This window comes from Typopeltis vanoorti, chromosome 12 (genome assembly GCF_054136105.1).
Source record: "Typopeltis vanoorti isolate ZY-2024b chromosome 12, IOZ_Tvanoo_1.0, whole genome shotgun sequence".
NCBI classification, from domain to species: Eukaryota; Metazoa; Arthropoda; class Arachnida; order Uropygi; family Thelyphonidae; genus Typopeltis; species Typopeltis vanoorti.
In genome coordinates, this window is record NC_143560.1 from 111,460,949 (window position 1) to 111,483,029 (window position 22,081).

The 22,081-nt window shown below is 35.0% G+C and overlaps 1 protein-coding gene across 1 annotated transcript in view; it reads left to right on the plus strand.

The window, feature by feature from the left end:
* Positions 1-22,081, plus strand: part of shot (dystonin-like protein short stop) — a 1,304,552-nt gene that overhangs the window by 1,162,249 nt on the left and 120,222 nt on the right. The window contains exon 85 of the mRNA XM_090402172.1: positions 2,519-2,636. Within this exon, the coding sequence (XP_090258298.1) occupies positions 2,519-2,636 (118 nt within the window). The remainder of the gene's footprint in view (positions 1-2,518; positions 2,637-22,081) is intronic.

The window sequence follows — 22,081 nt, forward strand, 5'->3', positions numbered from 1 at the left end:
CTTGAACAACAATCTAAGCTACAATTTGCCTGATTCCCATAGCGCAGTAATCCAATACTGGCGCTCTAAAATTAGCTGTCTCACGCATTCAACTCATGCCAACAGTAGCACGTGGTCACCTATTCAAATATGACTGTTACTATTCTGCTTCTTTTTATTAAGTTGGAAAGTCCATGTTTTTTACCTTGTTATTTTTTATAAGTCTTATGTTATTTTTTACTCATCCTGAAGAAGTCGGAACACCGATGAAACTAGTCTTGATTTATTAAAGGTTTTTGTTATACTTTCTCGGGTTCTAGTCAGTTAAATTTTAATTTTATAAATGTATACATCCTGAGTTAATCCTAATTACAACTATATATATATATATATATATTTACAATATGATTATACATGTACATTCCAACCAGTTTGTATGAAAAGGTTTCTAATATTAGTTAGAAGTTGGCTAGAGTCCTGACTTATGCTGGATCTTATGTATTAGGCAGGCTGAATGTGTGCCATCTAGATTCTTGGAATGTTCATGCCACCATTGTTGTTTATATTTGGATGGTTTATCAGAATTTTGCAGGCTTCCTTAAATTTCCTTTCGTACCAGGTTTTGTGTGGTGTGAAGAGCGGGTGCTTTTCCAGTCGATTTGGTGTAAGGTGTTGAGCACGTGATCTGAGAGGCCTGGTTCACCAAAATGATTATATTTAATGTGTCTTATGTGTTCTTTCTTACATATAGGGATTGTACGTCCTGTTTCACCAATGTATGGTAAGTTACAGGTGCAGTGGATGCAATAAACTCCAGGATGTGCCAATGGGAAGAGAGGGTCCTTACAGGAGTTGAATATGTTTTTAAGTTTAGTAGGCGACTTAAAGGTGTCATTGAGGTTATAATGGTGTAGGATTCTGTTGATTTTTTCCAATAACCCTTTAATGTATGGGATGGCTATGGTTTTACTGTAATCTAGATTCTTTTTTGTCGATGTTTTATGGAGTATTTTATTGATAGTATTTTTGTTATAACCATTATTTATGAATGTGTCGCTGATGATTTTTAGTTCTTGCTTCAGGGTTCGCTGATTAGAGCAAATTCTGGTTCGCCATCTGGCTGCATGAGCGACAAACACTAAACACATTCCTTAGCCACCTGAACAAACAACATGAACGCATACAATTTACCATCGAAATTGAAAATGAGAATTCGCTCCCGTTCCTATACACACTAGTCACGCGTCTTCTCTCAGGCAGTCTGTCCTTCACAGTCTACCGAAAACCAACACATGGGTCAATACATACATGCTAATTCACACCACTGCCCATCACAAAAATATGGAGTCATTAACACTCTAAAAACAGGGACATAACAATTTGCTCTAACCAGCAAGCCCTGAAGCAAGAACTAAAAATCATCTGCGACACATTCATAAATAATGGCTATAACAAAAAATACTATCAATAAAATACTCCATAAAACATCGACAAAAAAGAATCTAGATCAGTAAAACCATAGCCATCCCATACATTAAAGGGTTATTGGAAAAAATCAACAGAATCCTACACCATTATAACCTCAATGACACCTTTAAGTCGCCTACTAAACTTAAGAACATATTCAACTCCTCTAAGGACCCTCTCCTCCCATTGGCACATCCTGGAGTTTATTGCATACATTGCACCTGTAACTTACCATACATTGGTGAAACAGGACGTACAATCTCTATACGTAAGAAAGAACACATAAGACACATTATGGTGAAGCAGGCCTCTCAGATCACGCACTCAACACCTTACATCAAATTGACTGGAAAAGCACCCGCTCTTTACACCACACAAAAACCTGGTACAAAAGGAAATTTATGGAAGCCTGCAAAATTCTGATAAACCACCCAAATATCAACAACAATGGCAGCATGAACAGTCCAAGAATCTAGATGGCACACATTCAGCCTACCTAATACATTAGATCCAACATAAGTCAGGACTCTAGCCAACTTGTAGCTAGTATTAGAAACCCTTCCATACTAACTGATTGGAATGTACATGTATAATCATATTGTAAATATATATACACATAGACTTGTTGTTGTGTCCAATGTAATTCTACAACCAACAGATAATATTAATAATCGGACTCTAGCGTTGATGTATATTCTTTTTTTTTTCCTCACTAGAGGTCAGGCCAACAATTGTTGTAAGTTGGTCAGTAACTTTAACAAACCAGATAGATTGTAGTGTAGCTTGTTCTCTGTATATAGTGCATATGCTCCAGAAGATAACCTTGATATAAAGGTCGAAACGTTGAATGTAGAGGTAAAAGGTATCGCACCTTATTACGAAAATACTCTGAATTAGAGAGACAGATGGTGAAACTTTTTCAGTTTGGTTATATTATAAATTAAAGATGCCAAAAAATTATATCCTTGGTTTTATCCTTATATCAGATTTTTGTGTTAGTGTTTTGTAAACTTATTTATTTATTGTTCATAGTAGATAATATTGCTTGAGAGTATAGTTCACTGTTTTGCAGTTTCTGGCTTGGCTGAACAACAAGAAATCTAGAGTCATGGATTTATTTAGAAAAATTGATAAGGACAATGATGGAAGAGTGACAAGAGAAGAATTTATAGAAGGCATTCTTAAATCTAGTAAGTAAATTTTTGCCTGAAATAGAAATAAAATGCAAGGAAGTTAAGTTCTTTATTTAGTTTTTAATATATCACAATATAATAGCATATAGGTTGTTTTGATAATCCAGTTTCAGTACTAATTGCTAAAATATATGTTGTAGATCATTGCATTTGTTGTTGGTTAGCTTCTCAAGAATGAAATATCTTACAAGATATTTCAAAATATTGTCATTTGGCAATGTTCATTTGAAAATTATCCCTCCTCTCTCTCTTTGTGTATTATTTTCTTTGTTCTCTGTTAGTTTCTGTACTCTATTGTGCCTGAGAAAGTCCAGGCTCCATGTTTCCTGATTTGTTCAAGGGTGAGTGGCTTATGGTATGAAAACAAGAGTGGAGAGAGAGAGAGTGTTGGAAATGTTTTGTGAGTGCATACAAGAAATGAGTATGTGCATCATGTGGATTGCCTTATACTGTTAATGTTAGTTACTTTATTCTCCTGCAATCCACATGATGCACATGCTCATTTCTTGTATGCACTCACAAAACAAGATGTAAAACTGGGGGGGAGGGGGGGGGCAATAGTTGATAAAGGTGATGTAGACATCCTGCAAGATTTACTTAAATAAATTGGCCATGTTGTGAATGATAATGATTGTCAAGTTAATGTTACAAAATGTAAGGTTATGCACTTTGGCTGGAAATGTTAAATACCATGTATCACATTTATGGTACTGGATTTCAGGAAATTGTTGAGTCTAGGAACTTGTGGATAATGGTGAACAGAGAGTTGAAGTTCAAAGGGTGTATTGCAGAAGTTGGTAAAATTGCTGAAAGGATTAGGAGGTAAATAACCTCCTATCCTCTTTTTAAGGCTGTGATTGTGCCACATCTTGACTTGAATTGGTTACTTTGGTTTTTAGGGATGAGGAGATGATGGAAAGTATTCAAAGCCAAGTGGCTAAGCTGGTGATATGTCTGTGGAATGTTTCCTGTGAGGATTGGTTGCAGGTTTGTGAGTTGCAAAAGTTTAGTTGCAACTCACAAACAGAAAAGGGAGAACCTGATAGAAACTTCTAAGTTATTAAAATGTTTCTATAAGATTGACACAAAGGAAATTTTTCAATACACGATGAACAGAGAGAGAACTAGGAGTCACTCCTGAAAGTTGTATAAGAGTGTGGTTAGTAATGGTGTGTGTGGACTACATTTTTACTTAGAGTTGTGAGTGAGTGGAATGGAATACCAGAATTGATTGCAGATACCCTGACAGTGAATGAGTTTAAGGAGAGGTATGATAGGTATTGTGCATATAAAGGTAGTGTAGATGTCCTTCAATGAGTCTTCTGAGTACCCAACTAATAATAATATATACTGGGATATTAGAGCTCTTGAGCAAGCCTTATGAGAAGTCAGCTTTCTTTTATTTCTCAATAGTGGTGGTAATATCAGTTTTGAGGCCGGCAACTGCTATGCAGAAAAGATATTAGCTAGTATATCTATTTCAGAAATGCAACCATCTGCAGATGCGGTAACATCTGAGACTTTTGTTGTTTTTTGGGGGGGATGGGGAATTGATAACACAGATTTTTTTATTGCATAGATATGAAACATTTTCCCTATATAAAAATTGAAGATAATTATTCTAAAAATGAGAATAATGACTGAGATATTCAAATTGCAAAGCAACAGTACAGTTTTAGAAGCCTTGATAGACCTAGCAGTGTTATTTATTTTCTCAGAAAAATATAATTTAGTAATAGATTTCAGATTCCGAAATTGGAAACACTCCCTGTGTAAAATGTAAAATTTTAGCTAGTAGAAAATTAGCCAAAAAATAGGTGATGATGATTTAACCCTTCACTCATGTCTGACTGTTGGTAACTTTGTAGGCAAGTAATCTTACCACCAAGTGTTTCTGGTAATATTTTTACAGGGTAGTTCACCATTAGGGTTTACCCAAAAACCGGTTTTCAAATTCCAGTATTTCCAAAAAAAAAAAAAAAATGGCTAAACCGGTTTTCGGAGTTTTAAAAAAAAAAAATATATATATATATATATATATATATATATATATATATAATTAAAACAGTACAAAAAATATTTATACTTATTTTAAAATTTTTCAGTTCATTTAATATTTATGGAACTAAAAAAATATAACAAAATAAAATATACTCCATACAAAACCAAATAAAAAAAAACTAAAGTAACTAAAATCATACAAAATATAAATTATAAATTTTTATTTCATTTAGTTTTTTTCTTCATGAAAAATACTAAATTTTCTAAATCAAGACAATTTAAAAAATCCTCGCTATAGTCATCTTCTGATATCTCACTTTGAAATCAGGAAATATGATTTCAAAAAACATAACACGTCTGCTGAACGATTACTTAACCTTATTCTTATTTTAGAAACAAAATAGCCTGAAATAGAAAATATTCTCTCAATAGCTAATGAACTTGGTTTTATCATTTTCAGGAGATCAAATAATAAATCTAAATTCTGTGTTCTTTTATTGGTTGCCTCAAATACAGAAAATTTGGCCTTTAGTGTCTTCGGATTTGATATTATTTCTTCAGGTTCCTCAAGAAACCTATGAACTGATTTTTCCATGGTTTCTTTTAGAGCATTGCCCTGATTAATAGTTTCTCTGTCTCTGATATATTCATCATCAGAATCTGTTTCCATACAAGAATTTTCTAGACAATATTTTTCCAGATAACTTAATAATATCAAGTTTTGAAGCTAGTGGAAATACACTAGATTTCTTTGTTGAAATGTTTTGTGGATTTTGAAAATATAGCAAAAGGGTTACCCATCCAACTTGTCTTCTTTCTTGAATTCGTATTTCTAAAGCATTTAATAATTTGGAACTAATTTCAGTCTTTAAATTTTTTAGTTCATTTAATGAACTGAAAAAATAAATATACCTTCACTTGTTAATAAAATTACATCTTGCCACCCTATGGCCTAAGTGGCTAAAAAATTTGCAAATTTTTCTAATTTTGGGAAATCGATTGTTTGTTATTGTCAGACAACATAGGGAATTCATAATCATTACCTAAATCAAGAGAATCTAAAAAATCCTCGCCATAGTCATCTTTACACTCTACATCATCTTCTGATATTTCATTGTAACATATACATCGATTTCAGCAATTTCTTTAATTTTATATAACACATCAATAACTGCTAAGTGTATGGCATGTGAATAGCATAGTTGATTAATTATAGGTGATAGTTGGCCAAATTTTTTCATAAAGTGGCACCATCATTGGTTGCTGCAACTGCATTTGTCGATTTTCATGTCAAACATTCTCCTGACTCATGAAGATTAGTTTTACTACCATATGCTTGTGCCCGAGGCAATTTCAAGTCAAAACGTTACGTTTTTATTAAATAATTAATTTTTACATATTAATTCTAGTATCTAAAACTGGTTTTTAAATTAAATATGGGTTTTTGAATTTTACAAATGTATCCCAAAAAAAAAAAAAAACGTTTTTAAAAACCGCCAAACCCTATTCACCATTGCTTCCTATTTCCCACCATTTATCTGGGCTTGGGACTGGCACATGGCTGACAAATCAGGTCTATGCTTGGGTCATAAGTATTCACGACCACAATCTATGTGTTCACAAGGCCTGTGTGCCTGCTCTGAGGGATGAAAAACCTGAGTTCATTGGTGGAAAACCCTTCTATCTCCATATGAGACTGGCTAACTCATCTTTAGTTGAAAGAGATCAGAGATAAAGGTTCCTCGCATCACAAATGGGAATCGAACCCAGTTTTTTCCAACCAAACAGCTTCATCTATACCGACTGAGCTATAGAGACAAGAACTTAGTTATTGATAATCTAATTTCTAGCACAGAGCTATTAATAAACAAATTTTAAAATTAATGAAATATTACACACACACACACACACACACACACACACACACACACACACACACATATATATATATATATATACACCTTATTTGCTGGGGCATGAGACACACCCCCTTTTCCGTACAAATTTTTTAGGAAAAAAATTTTATCACTGAATATTATAATCAATTTAAAATATTTCAAATATACAGTAATAAGTAGGTCTACTTTCAACAAATAGCTAATCTAACCATGTAGTGAGTTTTTTTCATGCCCCAAAGTTTTAACAGTAATAGTTTTTGTGCCCTTGGAATCTACAATTTTGTTTAAGGGCAGGGCACATCAAAAGTCAGCGGAACCTCGTCCATGTTTCCTATTTCCGCAAATTCAAAAGATTCTTGTTTCCTTGCATTACTCACAAATCGATGATTTGTTGATCCAGTAAAGTTAGTGATCCCTCTGTTAGCAGCTATCGCTTTCGCTTGATGAATAATCATTTTTGTAGACAATGAAAGTCCCGCTTTTCTACGTAACCAGAATGCTCTCACACACCGCAAGGAAGCAAGAAAGAAATTGCATAACTCAGAACAGAGAAAAATTCCAGAAATGATAGTAATAAAAAAACTGAGTATCGGCGTATAAGACGCACCCTGTTTTTCAGACCTATTTTTAAAGAAAAAAAAAGGCATCTTATGTGCTGGCAAATATGGTATATATATCATCATCATCATCATTGTCATCAAATTCCTACCATGTATCCTCAAGGGGTGTACAGGATATGATTGTACTACATGAAAAATTTACATCAATATTATCTACAATTTTCCTCCAAATCAGTCTGTTACCTGTTAAGACTCCAACACTATCAGATGTTATATATCTTCTAAGGACTTTTTATTGTATCAATCCACCTATATCTTGGTCTTCCTCTGGGTCTTTTTCTTGCTAACCTGGCAGAGAACACCTGTTTTGCTAATCTTTCCTCTCTCATTCTGTTCAAGTGACCATACCGCCTGAGATTAGCTCTGCTAATGCATTCCTGGATGCTGAAAATGTCAAGTTCTTTCCTAATATCCTCTTTTTTAATTAATATGCTATTGACATTGTTGCCATCTGTTCATGCCTCTCATCTTTCTCAGGACTCATATCTGTGGTCTCTAGTCTTTGGGTAAGTGTTTTACTTCTGACCCAGCTCTCAGATCCATAAGTTAAAATTGGTTTCAACATTGTCTTGTATACAGCTAATTTAATGTTTTGACTAATTTCTCTCTTATTCCATATAAATTTATAAATTTATTCAGTTGACTTTATTCCATACCAGCTTTGTTGATTCTGCTGTCTATTTCCATATTTAATTTACCATCTACACTAAAAATCATGCATAAATAGCTGAAATTTTTACTTATTCTGTAGGTTCTCCATTCACAATTCAGTTGATATATTCAATGCTTCTGCCTATTTTCATTCTTTGTCTTGTTATTGCTGACATTCATACCAAATCTATTACAACAGTTATTCAATTTAGTCAGGGAATCTTGCTGACTTGCAGCAGATTTATTTAGAAGTATAACATCATCCACATAAAGCAGTGTTTCTCAAAGTGTGCTATGTGTACCCCTGGGGTACGCAAAAGATCTTCAAGGGTGTATATGGCAATTTTTGGCTATGCATCATTAATGCATGGAATCATTATATTTCTCAACAAATAGTGCCATTTTTATCTCAGTTGCCTCTAATTGCACTAACTAATGAATCACATCTTCTCTCCAACAGAAACTGCTGTATAGATGCAAGCAAAACCATATGTTGTCAGTGCAACATATGGTTTTGCTTGACACCACCCCATCATGTACGTGTTAAACTTAAGAAATATATGGTGAATTTGTTTCAGATACTATGGAATTCGGTTGAAGGGAATTAGCATTTCAACTCAACTGTTGAAATGCTGATTTGTCTTTGATTCACTCTATCTTTTGTTAATACTGCACCAATCATATGCACTTCTTCATAGCTGCTCTGTGTATCGCAAGTCTTGTAAATTACTGGTAATTTTTGCTTGAAATAATGGGAAAGAAGATGCTATTTGGGTAGATGACTTTGACGATGCACACAAGGAAACTGTTCTCGATGCCAAAAGTAGCGATAGCGAGTAGGAGCTTCTTGGTAAAATAATAAATTTAGTTTAATCCTTTATCCAAGTGTAAGCAAACAAAGTTTGCACCTGAAAATATCTTCAGGACTGAGGTAAGGTAGTGCAACACCAGGAAACTCCGAGCAAAGGTGGACCAAGCTCTCATCACTCCTTGTCTCAGTATCTTCCATAATGCAAAGCAAATGTCCTTGCGGACATGTATACTGCTATGCATTAAGGGAAGGGCCACTACCCAGACTGATTTCAAGACAACAAAGGTCTTGTCTGCCTCCCACAGACAAGACCTTTATTGAGTTCTTGTCAGTGGGAGGCAGTCCCAAACATGGAGATACTAAGGGAAAAAACAATAGGAGAGGTCATATTTATCTATAGGAGTTGCCAACAGATGTACTACCTTATTATTAAATTACTCTGGATTTATAGAAAGATGTTGGAAGTTTATTTTTCACTTGGTTAGACTGTAATAAATTTAGTTTAATCCTTTATCCAAGCGTAAGCAAACAAAGTTTGGCACCTGAAAATGTCTTCAGGACTGAGGTAAGGTAGTGCAACTCCAGGCAACTCCGAGCAAAGGTGGACCAAGCACTCATCACTCCTTGTCTCAGTATCTCGGAGTTTCCAGGTGTTGCACTACCTTACCTCAGTCCTGAAGATATTTTCAGGCTCAAACTTTGTTTGCTTACACTTGGGTAAAGGATTAAACCAAATTTATTATAGTCTAACCAAGTGAAAAATAAACTTCCAGCTTCTTGGTAAGTCACACCATTTTCAGTTTTTCTTCTGAAAACTCTAGTTTCCGAAAATCTCCGTATGTATTTTGCACCACAATTTTTTAGTTTTAAATTTGGGAAAAAAGTCCGAGTTATATTCGAGTAAATATGGTAATTTTTTTAGCTTTCAAATTCTAAAGTATGGATCATTGGTTAAAGATTAGATTTATAAAACCCACAAAAGAGAGCAATATAGCAAATACAAGTAGCTGTAAGCAACAAGAAAACTTTGCTATTGCATCTGGATCAAATGAAATTGATAAGGATGTGTCATCTGACATCTCTAGAGAACCAACTAGGAAGAACATGAAAAATCTTCATAAGTATGATATGAATTACTTGAAATGCGGATTTTCATGGATGGGAAACGAAGAGGAACCTATTCCAAATTTTGTTCTGTTAAAAATAAGTTATATTTTTTGTTTACATGAACATAGTAATTAAAATAAAATAGACATTTTCAGTGAAATATTCTTTATTTATTTATTTATTTATTATCTGATAAGAGGGTACTTGGCAATAATGAAAATTTAAGAAGGGGGTATGCGGATATCTGAAGTTTGAGAAACGTTGACATAAAGCACAGAGCTGACATTAACATCTCCAATTTTGATATCAGGTTTAATACCACTTTCCTTTATAATGTGATCCATATAGACAATGAATAACAGAGGGAATAATGTGCATCCTTGTCTTACGCCAGATTTAACATTAAACCGTCTTCCTGTACTTACTTCCTTCAGTTCTAACTGCTGACTTACAGTTCAAATAAAGACTAAGTATTGCTTGATATAATGCCCCATTGACACCATTAACTGTAACATTATAAATAGCTTCTCTCTTGGCACCTTGTCATATGCCTTTTCCAGATCTACAAAACTTAAATACAGATCGTTGTTATATTCCCATGATTTCTCAACTTTTTGTCGTAAAGGGAAAATCTGATCCTAACAGCCTCAATTTGGCTGAATCTGGCTTTTTTTTCACCAAGTTTTTCTTCCACAATCCTTCTCAACCATTTATCAAGTATACTTGTGTAAATCTTATTAGGAACTTAGTAGGGAAATACCTCTGTAATTCTCACATTGCATTTTATTTCCCTTTTTATATATGGGTACTATGAGAGCTCCATTCCAATCATCCGGAATTCATCCCTCTGTCCAAGCCTTATGAACTATGCAGTGCAGCCACTGTAAGACTTTTATACTTCCATAGTTGAGCATTTCTGGCTGAATATCATCTACTCCTGCTGCCTTTCCACATTTCAGGCCTTTGATGGCTTTTTTCTACTTCAAGTATTCATGTATTCCTGACTGCATTCCTGTTGAGTGTTTTATACCACTGTGCTATCACTGTTTGCTTTGTTTAGCAATTTTTCTAAGTAATTACTCCATACTTCAAGGATATCTTTTTCTCCAGTTTTCACTTTATCATCTCTAATTCCTTTTACAGCACTCTTTCTTCCATTTCTAAGCTTCTTCAATAACCTCCAGAACATCTTGCCACCTTCTTGATATTTATTTTCTATGTTCTTACCAAAGTCTTCCCATGACTTTTGTTTAGCTAGTTTTACACAGGGTTTAGCTTTCTTACATTTATCTCTGTATTGTCTAAGGTACAAGCTGACTTATTTGCCAGGAACTTTTGATATGCTTTCTTCTTTTCCTTCACTGCCTCTTTAAATTCCTGTGTCCACCATGGAGTTCTGATTTTTCTATCCTTGCAGATAACCTCACCACATGCCTCTCTGGCTGAACCAATCAGCGTTTTTTTCAGGGCTTGCCACTGAATCTACAAGTTTTGGTTCCTGTTCTCAAACTCTTTCATTTTTTTTGAATAATGTTTGTGTATTTTAGTCTACAGTTCCCATCTGAAAGCTGCTCAACTTTTATTTGCTTTAAAACTTTCTTACATCTTCTTCTTTTCAATGTGAAATTCAATTTTATCCTGCTCAACATTAAATGGTGATCACTTCCAATTTCAAATCCTCTGTACACTCTGGTGTTGTGCACCAGGGAGAAAACATCACTATCGATAATAACATAGGCAATGATATTTTTCTTATTCCTTGCCTCTTCTCTCCATGTGAATTTGTACACATTTTTATGTTGGAACACGGTGTTAGTGATAACCAGTCCATGTCCTGAGCAGAAATCCAACAGGTATTTGCCATGATTATTATTATTATTATTTAGGCCTTCAAGGAGTCTAAAGACTCATCGCGGCAGGCCCTTCTTAGGAAACACAAGTCTATTAAGACTCATCGTGGCAGGTCCCTCTTAGGAAACCCGAAGTCTATCATACCACTCCTTAAACCCATTGACCTTTCTCGCTCTTATCACTCTATCAGGCAATGCATCCACGGTTCAACCACCCTCCATGCAAAGAAACCACTCCTCACCCTCTTGCTCACAGTTTCCTTTCTTAACTTCCAGGGATGGCCCCTTTTCATCAGCTCCACTGTTCAACCAAGTGAAAGAACTCCCCATTGTCAACCCTATAACCACCTCTCAACAGTTTAAGTCTCAATCATATCACCTCTCCTTCTTCTATTCACCAAACTCTACAGTCCACATTCCCTCAGCCGATCCTCATAACTAACATTGTACAGTCCTGAAACTGTCTTTGTTATTTGCCTTTGTACCCTTTCCGTAGTTAATTTATCCCCTTTAAATCCTGGGGACAAAATCTGAGAACAATAGTCTAAGTGGTCTGATCAGGGTCTTATACAACGGAATTATAACTCTTTTATCTCTGCAGGTCAGGTCCTTCTCATTATTTCAGTAATCCTCTGGGTTACCTTCACCACCTTTGCAATATGTGCCCTTAATTTCAGGTTTCTATCAATCATCAACCCCAGATGTCTTGTCTCCCCTAGATTAATTGCGTTGCTCTTTTCTCTAAATTTTCCCAAAATATTTTTATATGACAATCATTTCCTACTCTGCTATTTAGATTCCCAACAAGGACCAACTTTTTTGTTTTTCATTGTGTCAGTTGCATTCTGTAAAGCCTCAAAAAATTCCTCCACTTCTACCTTAGTAGTTCCTGCTGTGGGACCATAGGCACAAATAAGTCTCATTGTCCAGTTCCCCATACTGATATTTGCACACATCACTCTACTTGAGACTGCCTGCCATTCAAGAAGATTAGCATCGTATTTAGTGTTGGATACTATGACTAATCCTTCTTTTCTTTGGTTGTCATTGCCTGAATATAACATTTTGTATTTATTGCTCAGAAAGAAAAATCCAGTTTTTGCCTTTTTTGTGTCAGTATATACCGTATTTTCTGGTGTATAAGACACACCCAAGAAATTTAATACAGTTTTCTGGAAAAAACCTAAAACCTAACACAAAATATCTGAACATGTCGACTCAATACTGATAAACATCGGTAACTGATTACTCGGATAAGATATTATGAAACTTGAATAGGGACTCCCCGTTCTTAGCCTATGACGCGCTAGAAGTCACGTGAAGGTCATGCATCAATTTGATTGCACCATTAACCACCTACAAAGGACTTGGAACATAAAAGAGAGTGTGCATGACTTTGGAAAGAGGAAACAATCTTTACCTTCATTATATAAGACGCACCCCATTTTTAAGATGAATGCTTTTTCAAAGTCAATAAATGCAATATGTATTTCTAAATTGTATTCTCTTCTCTAGTATTAATTTTAGGCAAAAGGCCAGGTCTATACATGAATGTCCTTTTCTAAATCCATTCTGTACTTCTAAAATGAAGTATTCGGAACATTTCATTAGTTTGCTATTTAAAATTCTGCTATATATTTTGTAACAGGAATTTAGTATGCTTTTATCTCTATAGTTTTTAGGGTCATCTCTACTACCTTTTTTAAAGATAGGAATCACAATTGCTTTTTTCCATTCTATTGGGGGGGTTACTAGATGAATAAACTTTATTTAAAAATAATAAGAGTCTTTCTTTGAATCTTGTTCCTGCATATTTATATAGTTCTGAACCTAGCTTATCTTCTACAGGTGATTTTCTGTTTCTTGTTTCTTTCAAGCTGATTTCTAATTCTCCTTTAGTTATTTCCTTTTCATTTTCATTAAATGTTTGCCAGTTGTCTTTTTTAAAATATTTATCAGTCTACAATTCTGTGTAGAAATTTAGAAATTCTAATTTAAACTTGGTGTTTAGTTTTATGTTTTCTTTAGTATCTGCATTTAAGTGTTTCAAAATCTTCAATACATTGGGTCTTATTTTATATAAATCATGTTCTAAATTATAAACAAATTTATTCCATGATTCTCTGTCTTTTTCTGACTTCTCTTTTAGCTATGGCTCTTATTCTTTTATATTCTATTTCATCTTCTAATCTTTTACTGCTTAACCATTTATGATAGGCTTCTTTTTTCATTTTGATTATTTCTTTGATTGTATCATCCCATATCTCTTTCCTTTTATTGAATTTTTTGGTTCATCTGCTTAATATAAAAACAATACTAAATGCTGCTGCATTTAGTATTGTTTTTATATTAAGCCTTTCTATTTCTTCATTTTGTTTTATTTATCTAGATATTGGTTAATTCTTTATTCATATAGCCATTGTATATTTGTGTTATTTAATAGTCTGGTTTTATAAACAAATGTTTTAAATTTTCTTTCTGTTCTTGTTACTTGTAACCATTTAGTTGGTAATCTTAATTTTATTTTAACGAGGTAGTGGTCACTGCTTATTTCATTCGGGTCGTTGCTAAAATTATATAATCATTTTTATTTATTTTATTATATATATTTTGTAGCTGATTATAAAATTCAGTATTATTCTGTTCTCTTCCTTCTTCTGGGGCATATAAACCGGTTATTGTTAAATAACCTCTAGCTATTTTTATTCTAGCTTCTATTATTCTTTCATTACATAATTTATAATGATTTAACTGTTTTGAAAGGGAATTATGAATCCAAATCATGACTCCTGCTTGTGCTCTTTGGTCTCTGTCAACTCCTGTATATCACATTAAAATTTTCAGTTCTCGTGGTTCCTTTTAATTTCTTTTTCGTTTCAATGATTACTGCTATTTTAAAATTTCTTTCATTTAATATTTGGTCTAATTCTATTTCTTTATATGCTATTCCTCCTAAATTACAGTTGCTATATGTATTATATTTTGTCATTTCCATTTTCGTTTTACCTTTTCCATTCCAGGGTCATTTTCCATAGATTCAATCCGATTACCTTTTTCTGTCAGCTTAAAAGTAGAATTATGTTCTCCATGTCAGGTGACTAGCCTCACATTGGAATAGTTCAGTGGTAGGACTGCTACCTTGAGGTTTCTGAACTAGCCTTCTTCCAAATTTAAACCCATAGGAGGAATAGGGTATATTGAAGGGGAAAGAGTAGATTATAGTAGACTAGAGTAGAATTATAGAAAAGGTTTATAGAGGGGATATAGTTGTAAGGCCAGAAATGGAAAGACCCCATGGCCCTCAAGTACTCTAATAGCATTAGGGTCATAAAATAAGAAGAGTTGGCTGATAAGGCCTTATAGGAAAGATAGATTAAAGTGAGTGGATCTTTCTCAAAGTAGAAAAAGAAGAGGATAGATCCAGCTAGCGGTCCATGGGAGTGCCACTTCCCTTTACAATCAAGATGATTGCCCCTAATGGCTCCTGTTGGTCTTGAGTCTTTATTCAGTATATTCGGACCACCCCACCATATATACATATACACATATACAAACACAGACATACATACATGGTGGGCTCCCCTGTCTGCCACCCAGGGGAAGCACTCCCTAGGGGGTTACCCCCCCCAAGAGAAAACATTTTTTAACTATCAAAATATAATAAGAATAAAATCTTTTATAATCACACATATGCAATAGTCCACATTTTTTATAAACAAAATAAATTTGTTTTGTTTGCGATAGAAGTTTTTATGACAAACAATCTATAAATAATAAATAAATACTATTTAAACATAATAATATTGAAATATGTTATATTTCTCTTTTGTTTTTATACTTCAAGTGATAATCAACAGTACCAATCAAGGGGCATTATTTTATAGTCCTATTTATTTATATGTGATTACCAAAAGTGAATTCTTATTTGTAAAATGGTAGTAACGGTAACTATAATATTTTATTTAATAAAATTACTTTCGAGATGATTTTACACGAAAAAAAAACTGTCTGGTGCACATTTACCCAGAAAAAACTCACTCCTTTACAGGTTGATATTTACAAGCAATTACTTTAAGGAAATACTTATGACAACAGCTGCCACACCTTATTTTCTTCCTCCTTCACATCTTGTGTTCTTCTAGGAGGATCTATAGCCGAGCGATGATTTTATAGAAAAGATTTGACAAAGGGATTCGGATTAAATTCATTCAAGGGTTTCCCATTTATACATATTGTCATTAAATCCAAAATATGTTTTATAGTGAGAGAAGATCTCCTCATCATTACGATATTATTCATCACACTAAAAGCTCATTCGGCTTCAGCGCTGCAAACTGCAGTTGTTGCCATAATCACTTTTTTCACCGTGCTGCGAATTTCGTTTTGTAACTTTCCAATCAAAGCCATTTCCACTAAATCTCTAAAATCATTAATTTTAATTTCATATTTCAAAATAAAATTTAAAGATCTTATTTTCTTTTCCCTTCTAACCATAAGTTCTTCCATATTCGATGTTTCAGGATAATATATACATTTAAAATGTTTTTCAGTTCTTCATCTTCCAAATCCTCATTTGCATTTTTAAGTTTAAAATTACTTCGCTGCATTAATCTATCCTTTAAAGACATTATAAGAGAGTTTAATAATGTTTCTCATGGTAGTTTGTGAAATCTGATTTTGCTTTCAATTGCTATTCCTTCAAATTCTTTTGATTTTAATGAGGTATCAATTTTAGATTCATAAGAACCTACAGAATTTTTAAAATCGTTAATTGCATTAATTGTTCGCATGATTAAGGAGTTAACCCTTATAATACAGGTAATCCTTGTATAATGCGGATGTTAGGTTCCAAAGAAATGCTGCGTTATATAAATCGCGTTATGTGAGACTCGTATCACATAGAAAAATTAGGGTTAGGTTCCGAAATCGTTTTTTTTTTTAAAGATTATATAAACAATGATATATCCAACAAAAATATTTTTTTTATTTAATTCAGGTAATTCATGTAAGTTATGAAAACATATAAACTATGAAACAAATATATAGTATAAAATTAAAAAAAATTATAAATTGTATGTAAACTTCATTGCATATAATGCATAAATGTTTTAGGCAAAATAGAGTGCATATTTTAATTGTCATCACTCTGTTCAAAACTAACATTTCATAGATGTTCTTCATTTATGAATGGCCGGACATTGTCTTCACTTGAAATTATAATTCTCATTGCATACTTAAGCTGATTTAGTTATCAAGAAGTCAGTAATAAGACCTTACTTGCAATTTTTTTAATAAGTTCATAATACGAAGCTAAGCAAATATTCAATTGTCTCGTGAATTTTCCGGAGTGCTGCGTTGAGGGATCATTATACATAAAATAACTTTCTTGCCAAGTTCAATCCTTCTGCTAATTTCTTTAAACTGAATTCTTTAATGGATTCATCGCAATCAGAATCTTCGGCAGAACTTTCCCTGCCATTTGGTTCGATGTCATCTATTAATCATGCCAGTTCCTTCTCATTTAAATCTATTTCCCCATCAATTAATTCACCAATTTCATTTTCAACCATATCTCAGAAGCGCTCTAAGTGGCCATGCATACATCTTCAAGGCCAACCTTTCCTAATTGGGTTGTGGGGACAGCAGCTGCAAGAGGAACTTCCAATGGTCACGATCCTCTGCCACCAAGCTCAGGTGTTCTGATGGGACTCCCAAACATGTCCACTCTTGGATATAATCTATTCAGCGAGTTCTTGGTCTCTCACCCTCTGGCTTGGCAAAGAGGGCCTGCTAGGGAGAGCCTTTCTTGTGGCATTCTGACCAGGTGCTTGTACCAACGTAACTGTGATCTCTCAACATGGAGAAGCAAAGGTTGAGTATTGAAGGTTTCTCGAATTGCAGAGCTTCTGACTCTGTCAACTCTTGTCAGCCCTGCAACCCCTCGAAGGAACCTCATTTCAGCCACTTGGATTCGTGTCTGCATTCTTGCAGCCATTATCCAACTCTCATGACCATATTTGAGGATGGGGACATAGACTGTATTGAAGACAGCCAGCTTTGCCTTCTGGCTTAACTCCAGCTTCAATACTACTGAACGGCCAAGCTCCCGCAATATTCTGCTTGCTGAGCCAATCCGAGTATCTAGCTCTACGTCCCACTTTCCACCACTCGTGAATATGGACCCAAGCTATTTAAACTTCCGCACCTGGCTCAGTGGGACTCCACTCACATGTAGAGTGCACTGGGATGGTTGTCTTGAGACCACAAATGTTTCAGTTTTGGCCACACTGATCTTCATTCCAGCTTCTGCACAAACAGCTACAAACCTTTCCATGGTACGCTGGAGTTCATCTGTGGAAGAGCTAAGCGGAACTATGTCAACTGCAAATAAGCAGATGTCCAATGGTACATCTTCCAATTCTGACACAATCACTGCCTCAGCTGTGCCTATCAATCCAGTCCATAAATATTATGAAAAGGAGAGGTGACAGAACACACCCTTGGCAGAGGCCAGCGGAGACTGTGAAAGGTTCAGACTTTGACACAAAACTCTGGGCATTCATACAGGGACTCAATGGCAGCTAACAGTTGGCCATCCACTCAATACTCCTGTACTACTTGCCAAAGCTTATCCCGAGGAACCCGGTCATATGCCTTCTCCAAGTCCACAAAACGTGTGCAGACATTCTTGGCATATTCCCAAGATTTCTCGAAGACTTGCTTTAAAGTGAAGATTTGGTCAGTTGTGCTTCTACCAGGACGAAAGCCACATTGTTCTTCCTGTAACTTTGATTTAACTATGCTCCTGCACCTTCTTTTCAAGCACCTAGCATATACTTTCCCAGGCAGGCTGAGCAGAGAGAGAGAGATGCCACGATAGTGACTGCAGTCTTTCTGGTCTCCCTTCTTGAAGACTGGTATTATTATGCCTGTCTACCATTGCTTTGGTGCTCGCCCAGATATCCAAGCAGCCTGACACACTTGAGTTAGCCAAAGAACGCTGTCTCGATTTAAGGCTTTTAGCATTATTATTATTCATGACACCTCCAAGGAGTCCGTAGACTCATTGCGGGAGGACACGCACTGTACAGCTCTGTCTTCATCACTACACCGAACCTCTACTACGAAGCATCTACACCAACGCCATCCACTGCCCACCACTACTAGTATGTTTTGTCTGTAAATTGTATGTGTTCTGAAGGGCCGATTTGTCTGTATGTGGAACCCGAGTTTCCGGGAGAAAAAACCTTGGTACCTCCGTATGAGATTGGCTAACTCGCCTTTGACTGAAAAAGTCCATTTAAAAATTCCTCCCGTCATGACAAGAATCGAACTTAGACCTTTCCTAATCAAAGGACGCAATGTACCGTCGTTCTTCCAATTGTGCTATGGAGCCGAATTTCATCATCACCTGCAGCCTTGCCCTGTTAGTGATTTTATTGCTAAATAGCCCTCTTCTGCTGTGAGGCTAGTCATCGTCCAGATCATTACTATAAAAATAAATTTTGTACATAAAAAAAAGCCATTGCATATTGTATGTGACTCACCAAAAAATAAAGTGCTCAGCTTGAGATTAACACGCTTATGATTTTTAATGCTCTTTCCTGGCAGAAAACGAAGACAATTTTCAACAATAAGCACTTTATATGGTAAACAATTGACGTACATGCGTGCTAAAGGGTATTTCCCCTAATATAAATTCGCTACTTTTCATATATTTTTCAACGCTCGTTGAAAAATACATGAAAAGATAAAGGGTTACTACAGTTTGTAGATCATCTTATATCGAAATCGCGTTGTATAACTACCGCATTCAACAAGGAATACTACAATTTGTAGACTGCGTTATGTCGAAATCGCGTTGTATAAGTACCGCGTTATACGATTGTTACCTGTACTTATATTGCAATTTTGTAGAGCTTCTGACAGATATGATAATTCCTGTAGGATATCAATCATTAATGCTAGATCTTTTAAAAATTTCAAATTGAGAAGTTGGTTTAAAAAGCCCTTATATTTATCATTTGATGCAAAATGCTTGCATGAAGCTGGGTAATTTCTCCACACAGGTCTTTTGCAATCGTATTTAATCTCATTGATTTTTTGGTGATTGATGATAAAAAACATAATTTATCCATAAATATTTCGAAATGATTTATTTTGATGTTTTTTATTGAATTGTCTAATGCTAATTGTAAACGATGAGCTATGCAATGCCAAATCATAATGTTGGGAAATTTTTGTAGAAGTTTGCAATCAAACTTCTACAAAAATTTCCACAATAAAGGTCAATCTTTTCAGTTTTGACCTTTATTGTGGTCTCATCGGTCAGAGCCAGACCCAGAAGGGATTTCAAGTTTGAAATCATTATTTCAAACTTGAAATGTAGGAAGCGTATATTTCCCATATACAAGTAGTGAAAAGGTGTATTAACAATAAGATGATACACCTTTTCACTACTTGTATATAAGAAAGTTTATTTTTCACTTGGTTAGAGTATAATAAATTTAGTTTAATCCTTTATCCAAGTGTGAGCAAACAAAGTTTGCGCCTGAAAGTATCTTTAGGACTGGGGTAAGGTGGGACAACACTAGGGCACTCCTTGCAAAGGTGGAGCAAGCTACCAACACTCCTATCTCAGTATCTCCCATAATGCAAAACACATCTCCTTGTGGATATGTCTAATGTTATGCATTAAGGGAAGGGCCACAACCCAGACTAGTTTTGACCTTTATTGAGGTCTCTTCAGTGGGAACCAGGCATAAATATCATCTTTCTCTAAATCCAGAGCAATTTATTAAAAAAGGGTGGCACACCATTTGGCAACTCTTATAGGTAGAGATGACCTGCTAATGCTTCTGCCTGGTATCTCCACTTGGGCCTGGCTCCCACTGAAGAGACCTCAATAAAGGTCGAAACTAGTCTGGGTTGTGGCCCTTCCCTTAATGCATAACATTAGACATATCCACAAGGAGATGTGTTTTGTATTATGGGAGATACTGAGATAGGAATGTTGGTAGCTTGCTCCACCTTTGCAAGGAGTGCCCTGGAACACCAGTACCACCTTACCCCAGTCCTGAAGATACTTTCAGGTGCAAACTTTGTTTGCTCACACTTGGATAAAGGATTAAACTAAATTTATTATTGTATATAAGAAATATATAACTTTTTCATTATTTTAACCTTGGTATCTCTTCTGCCTCTGGCTCCCACTGATGAGACTACAATAAAAGTCAAAACTAGCCTGGGTAGTAGCCCTTCCCTTAATGTATAGCATTAGACACACCCAAAAGGATGTGTGCCATTATGGGATAGCATGGCAATTGCTATGAAGTCATTAGCTTCTATATACAAGTAGCTCAGTCACGAAGATACTTCACTTTCAAACTTGTTGTTGGAAGTTTATCCACTTCATTATATTATAAATTAAAGATACTAAGAGATTATATACTTGGTTTAATCCTTTATTGAAGTGTAAGCAAACAAGTTTGCACCTGAACTATTTTCAGGACTGGGATAACTCATATAAAGAAGCTAATGATTTCACATCACTTCGCTTAGTATCCCATAATGCAAAGCACATTTCCTTGCAGACATGTATAATATCACCTCTGGGTCTGGCTCCCACTGATGAGACCTCAGTAAAGGTCGAAACATCTGGGTAGTGATCATTCCCATAATGCATAGCATTATACATGTTCTCAAGGAAATGTGCTTTGCATTATAGGATACTAAGGAAAGTGATGAGAAATCTTAGCTTCTTTATACTAGTTGCTCCAGTCCTGAAATTAGTTCAAGTGCAAACCTGTTTGATTACACTTGGATAAAGGATTAAACCAAGAATATAATTTTTTGGCCTCTTTAATTCATAGTCTAACCAAATGAAAAAACTTCCAACATAAAAATAGTATCAGAACTATCATTCAGTTCTTGGGGGACATTTATCTTAGGAAATATGTAATGGTGTATACTGAGATAATCGCCTGGATTGTAACCACTCATATAAGTATTCTCTGAGGAGAGGGTGTGTGTGTGTGTGTGTGTGTGTGTGTGTGTGTGTGTGTGTGTGTGTGTGTGTGTGTGTGTGTGTGTGTGTTAATTTCAGTGTTGCCCTTTGTTTGGAAAGACTCAATTTGATTTTCATTCAACATGCAAAGAACCTTAACCAGCGGTTTTCATCTGAAGTTGAGTTTTTGTATCTTATACTGATATCTGGAAACTCACCAAAAAAAAGTTGGAATTTTATTCTGCAAAACAGGCATTAGCCAAAGAATTCATGCAATATACAGAGACTACAAAAATAAGGATTAATTACCCTGTTTCATTGAATCTGGTTTTGAAAGTCTGTACAATGTAGATCTGAAAATAAGCAGGCTTTCGAAACCAGATTAATGGAACAGGGTAGTTGATCTTTATTTTTGTAGCCTCTGTATATTGCACGAATTCTTTGGCTAGTGTCTGTTTTGCAGAATAACAATAGAGAGCTGAAGGCCAGTAATTCTAA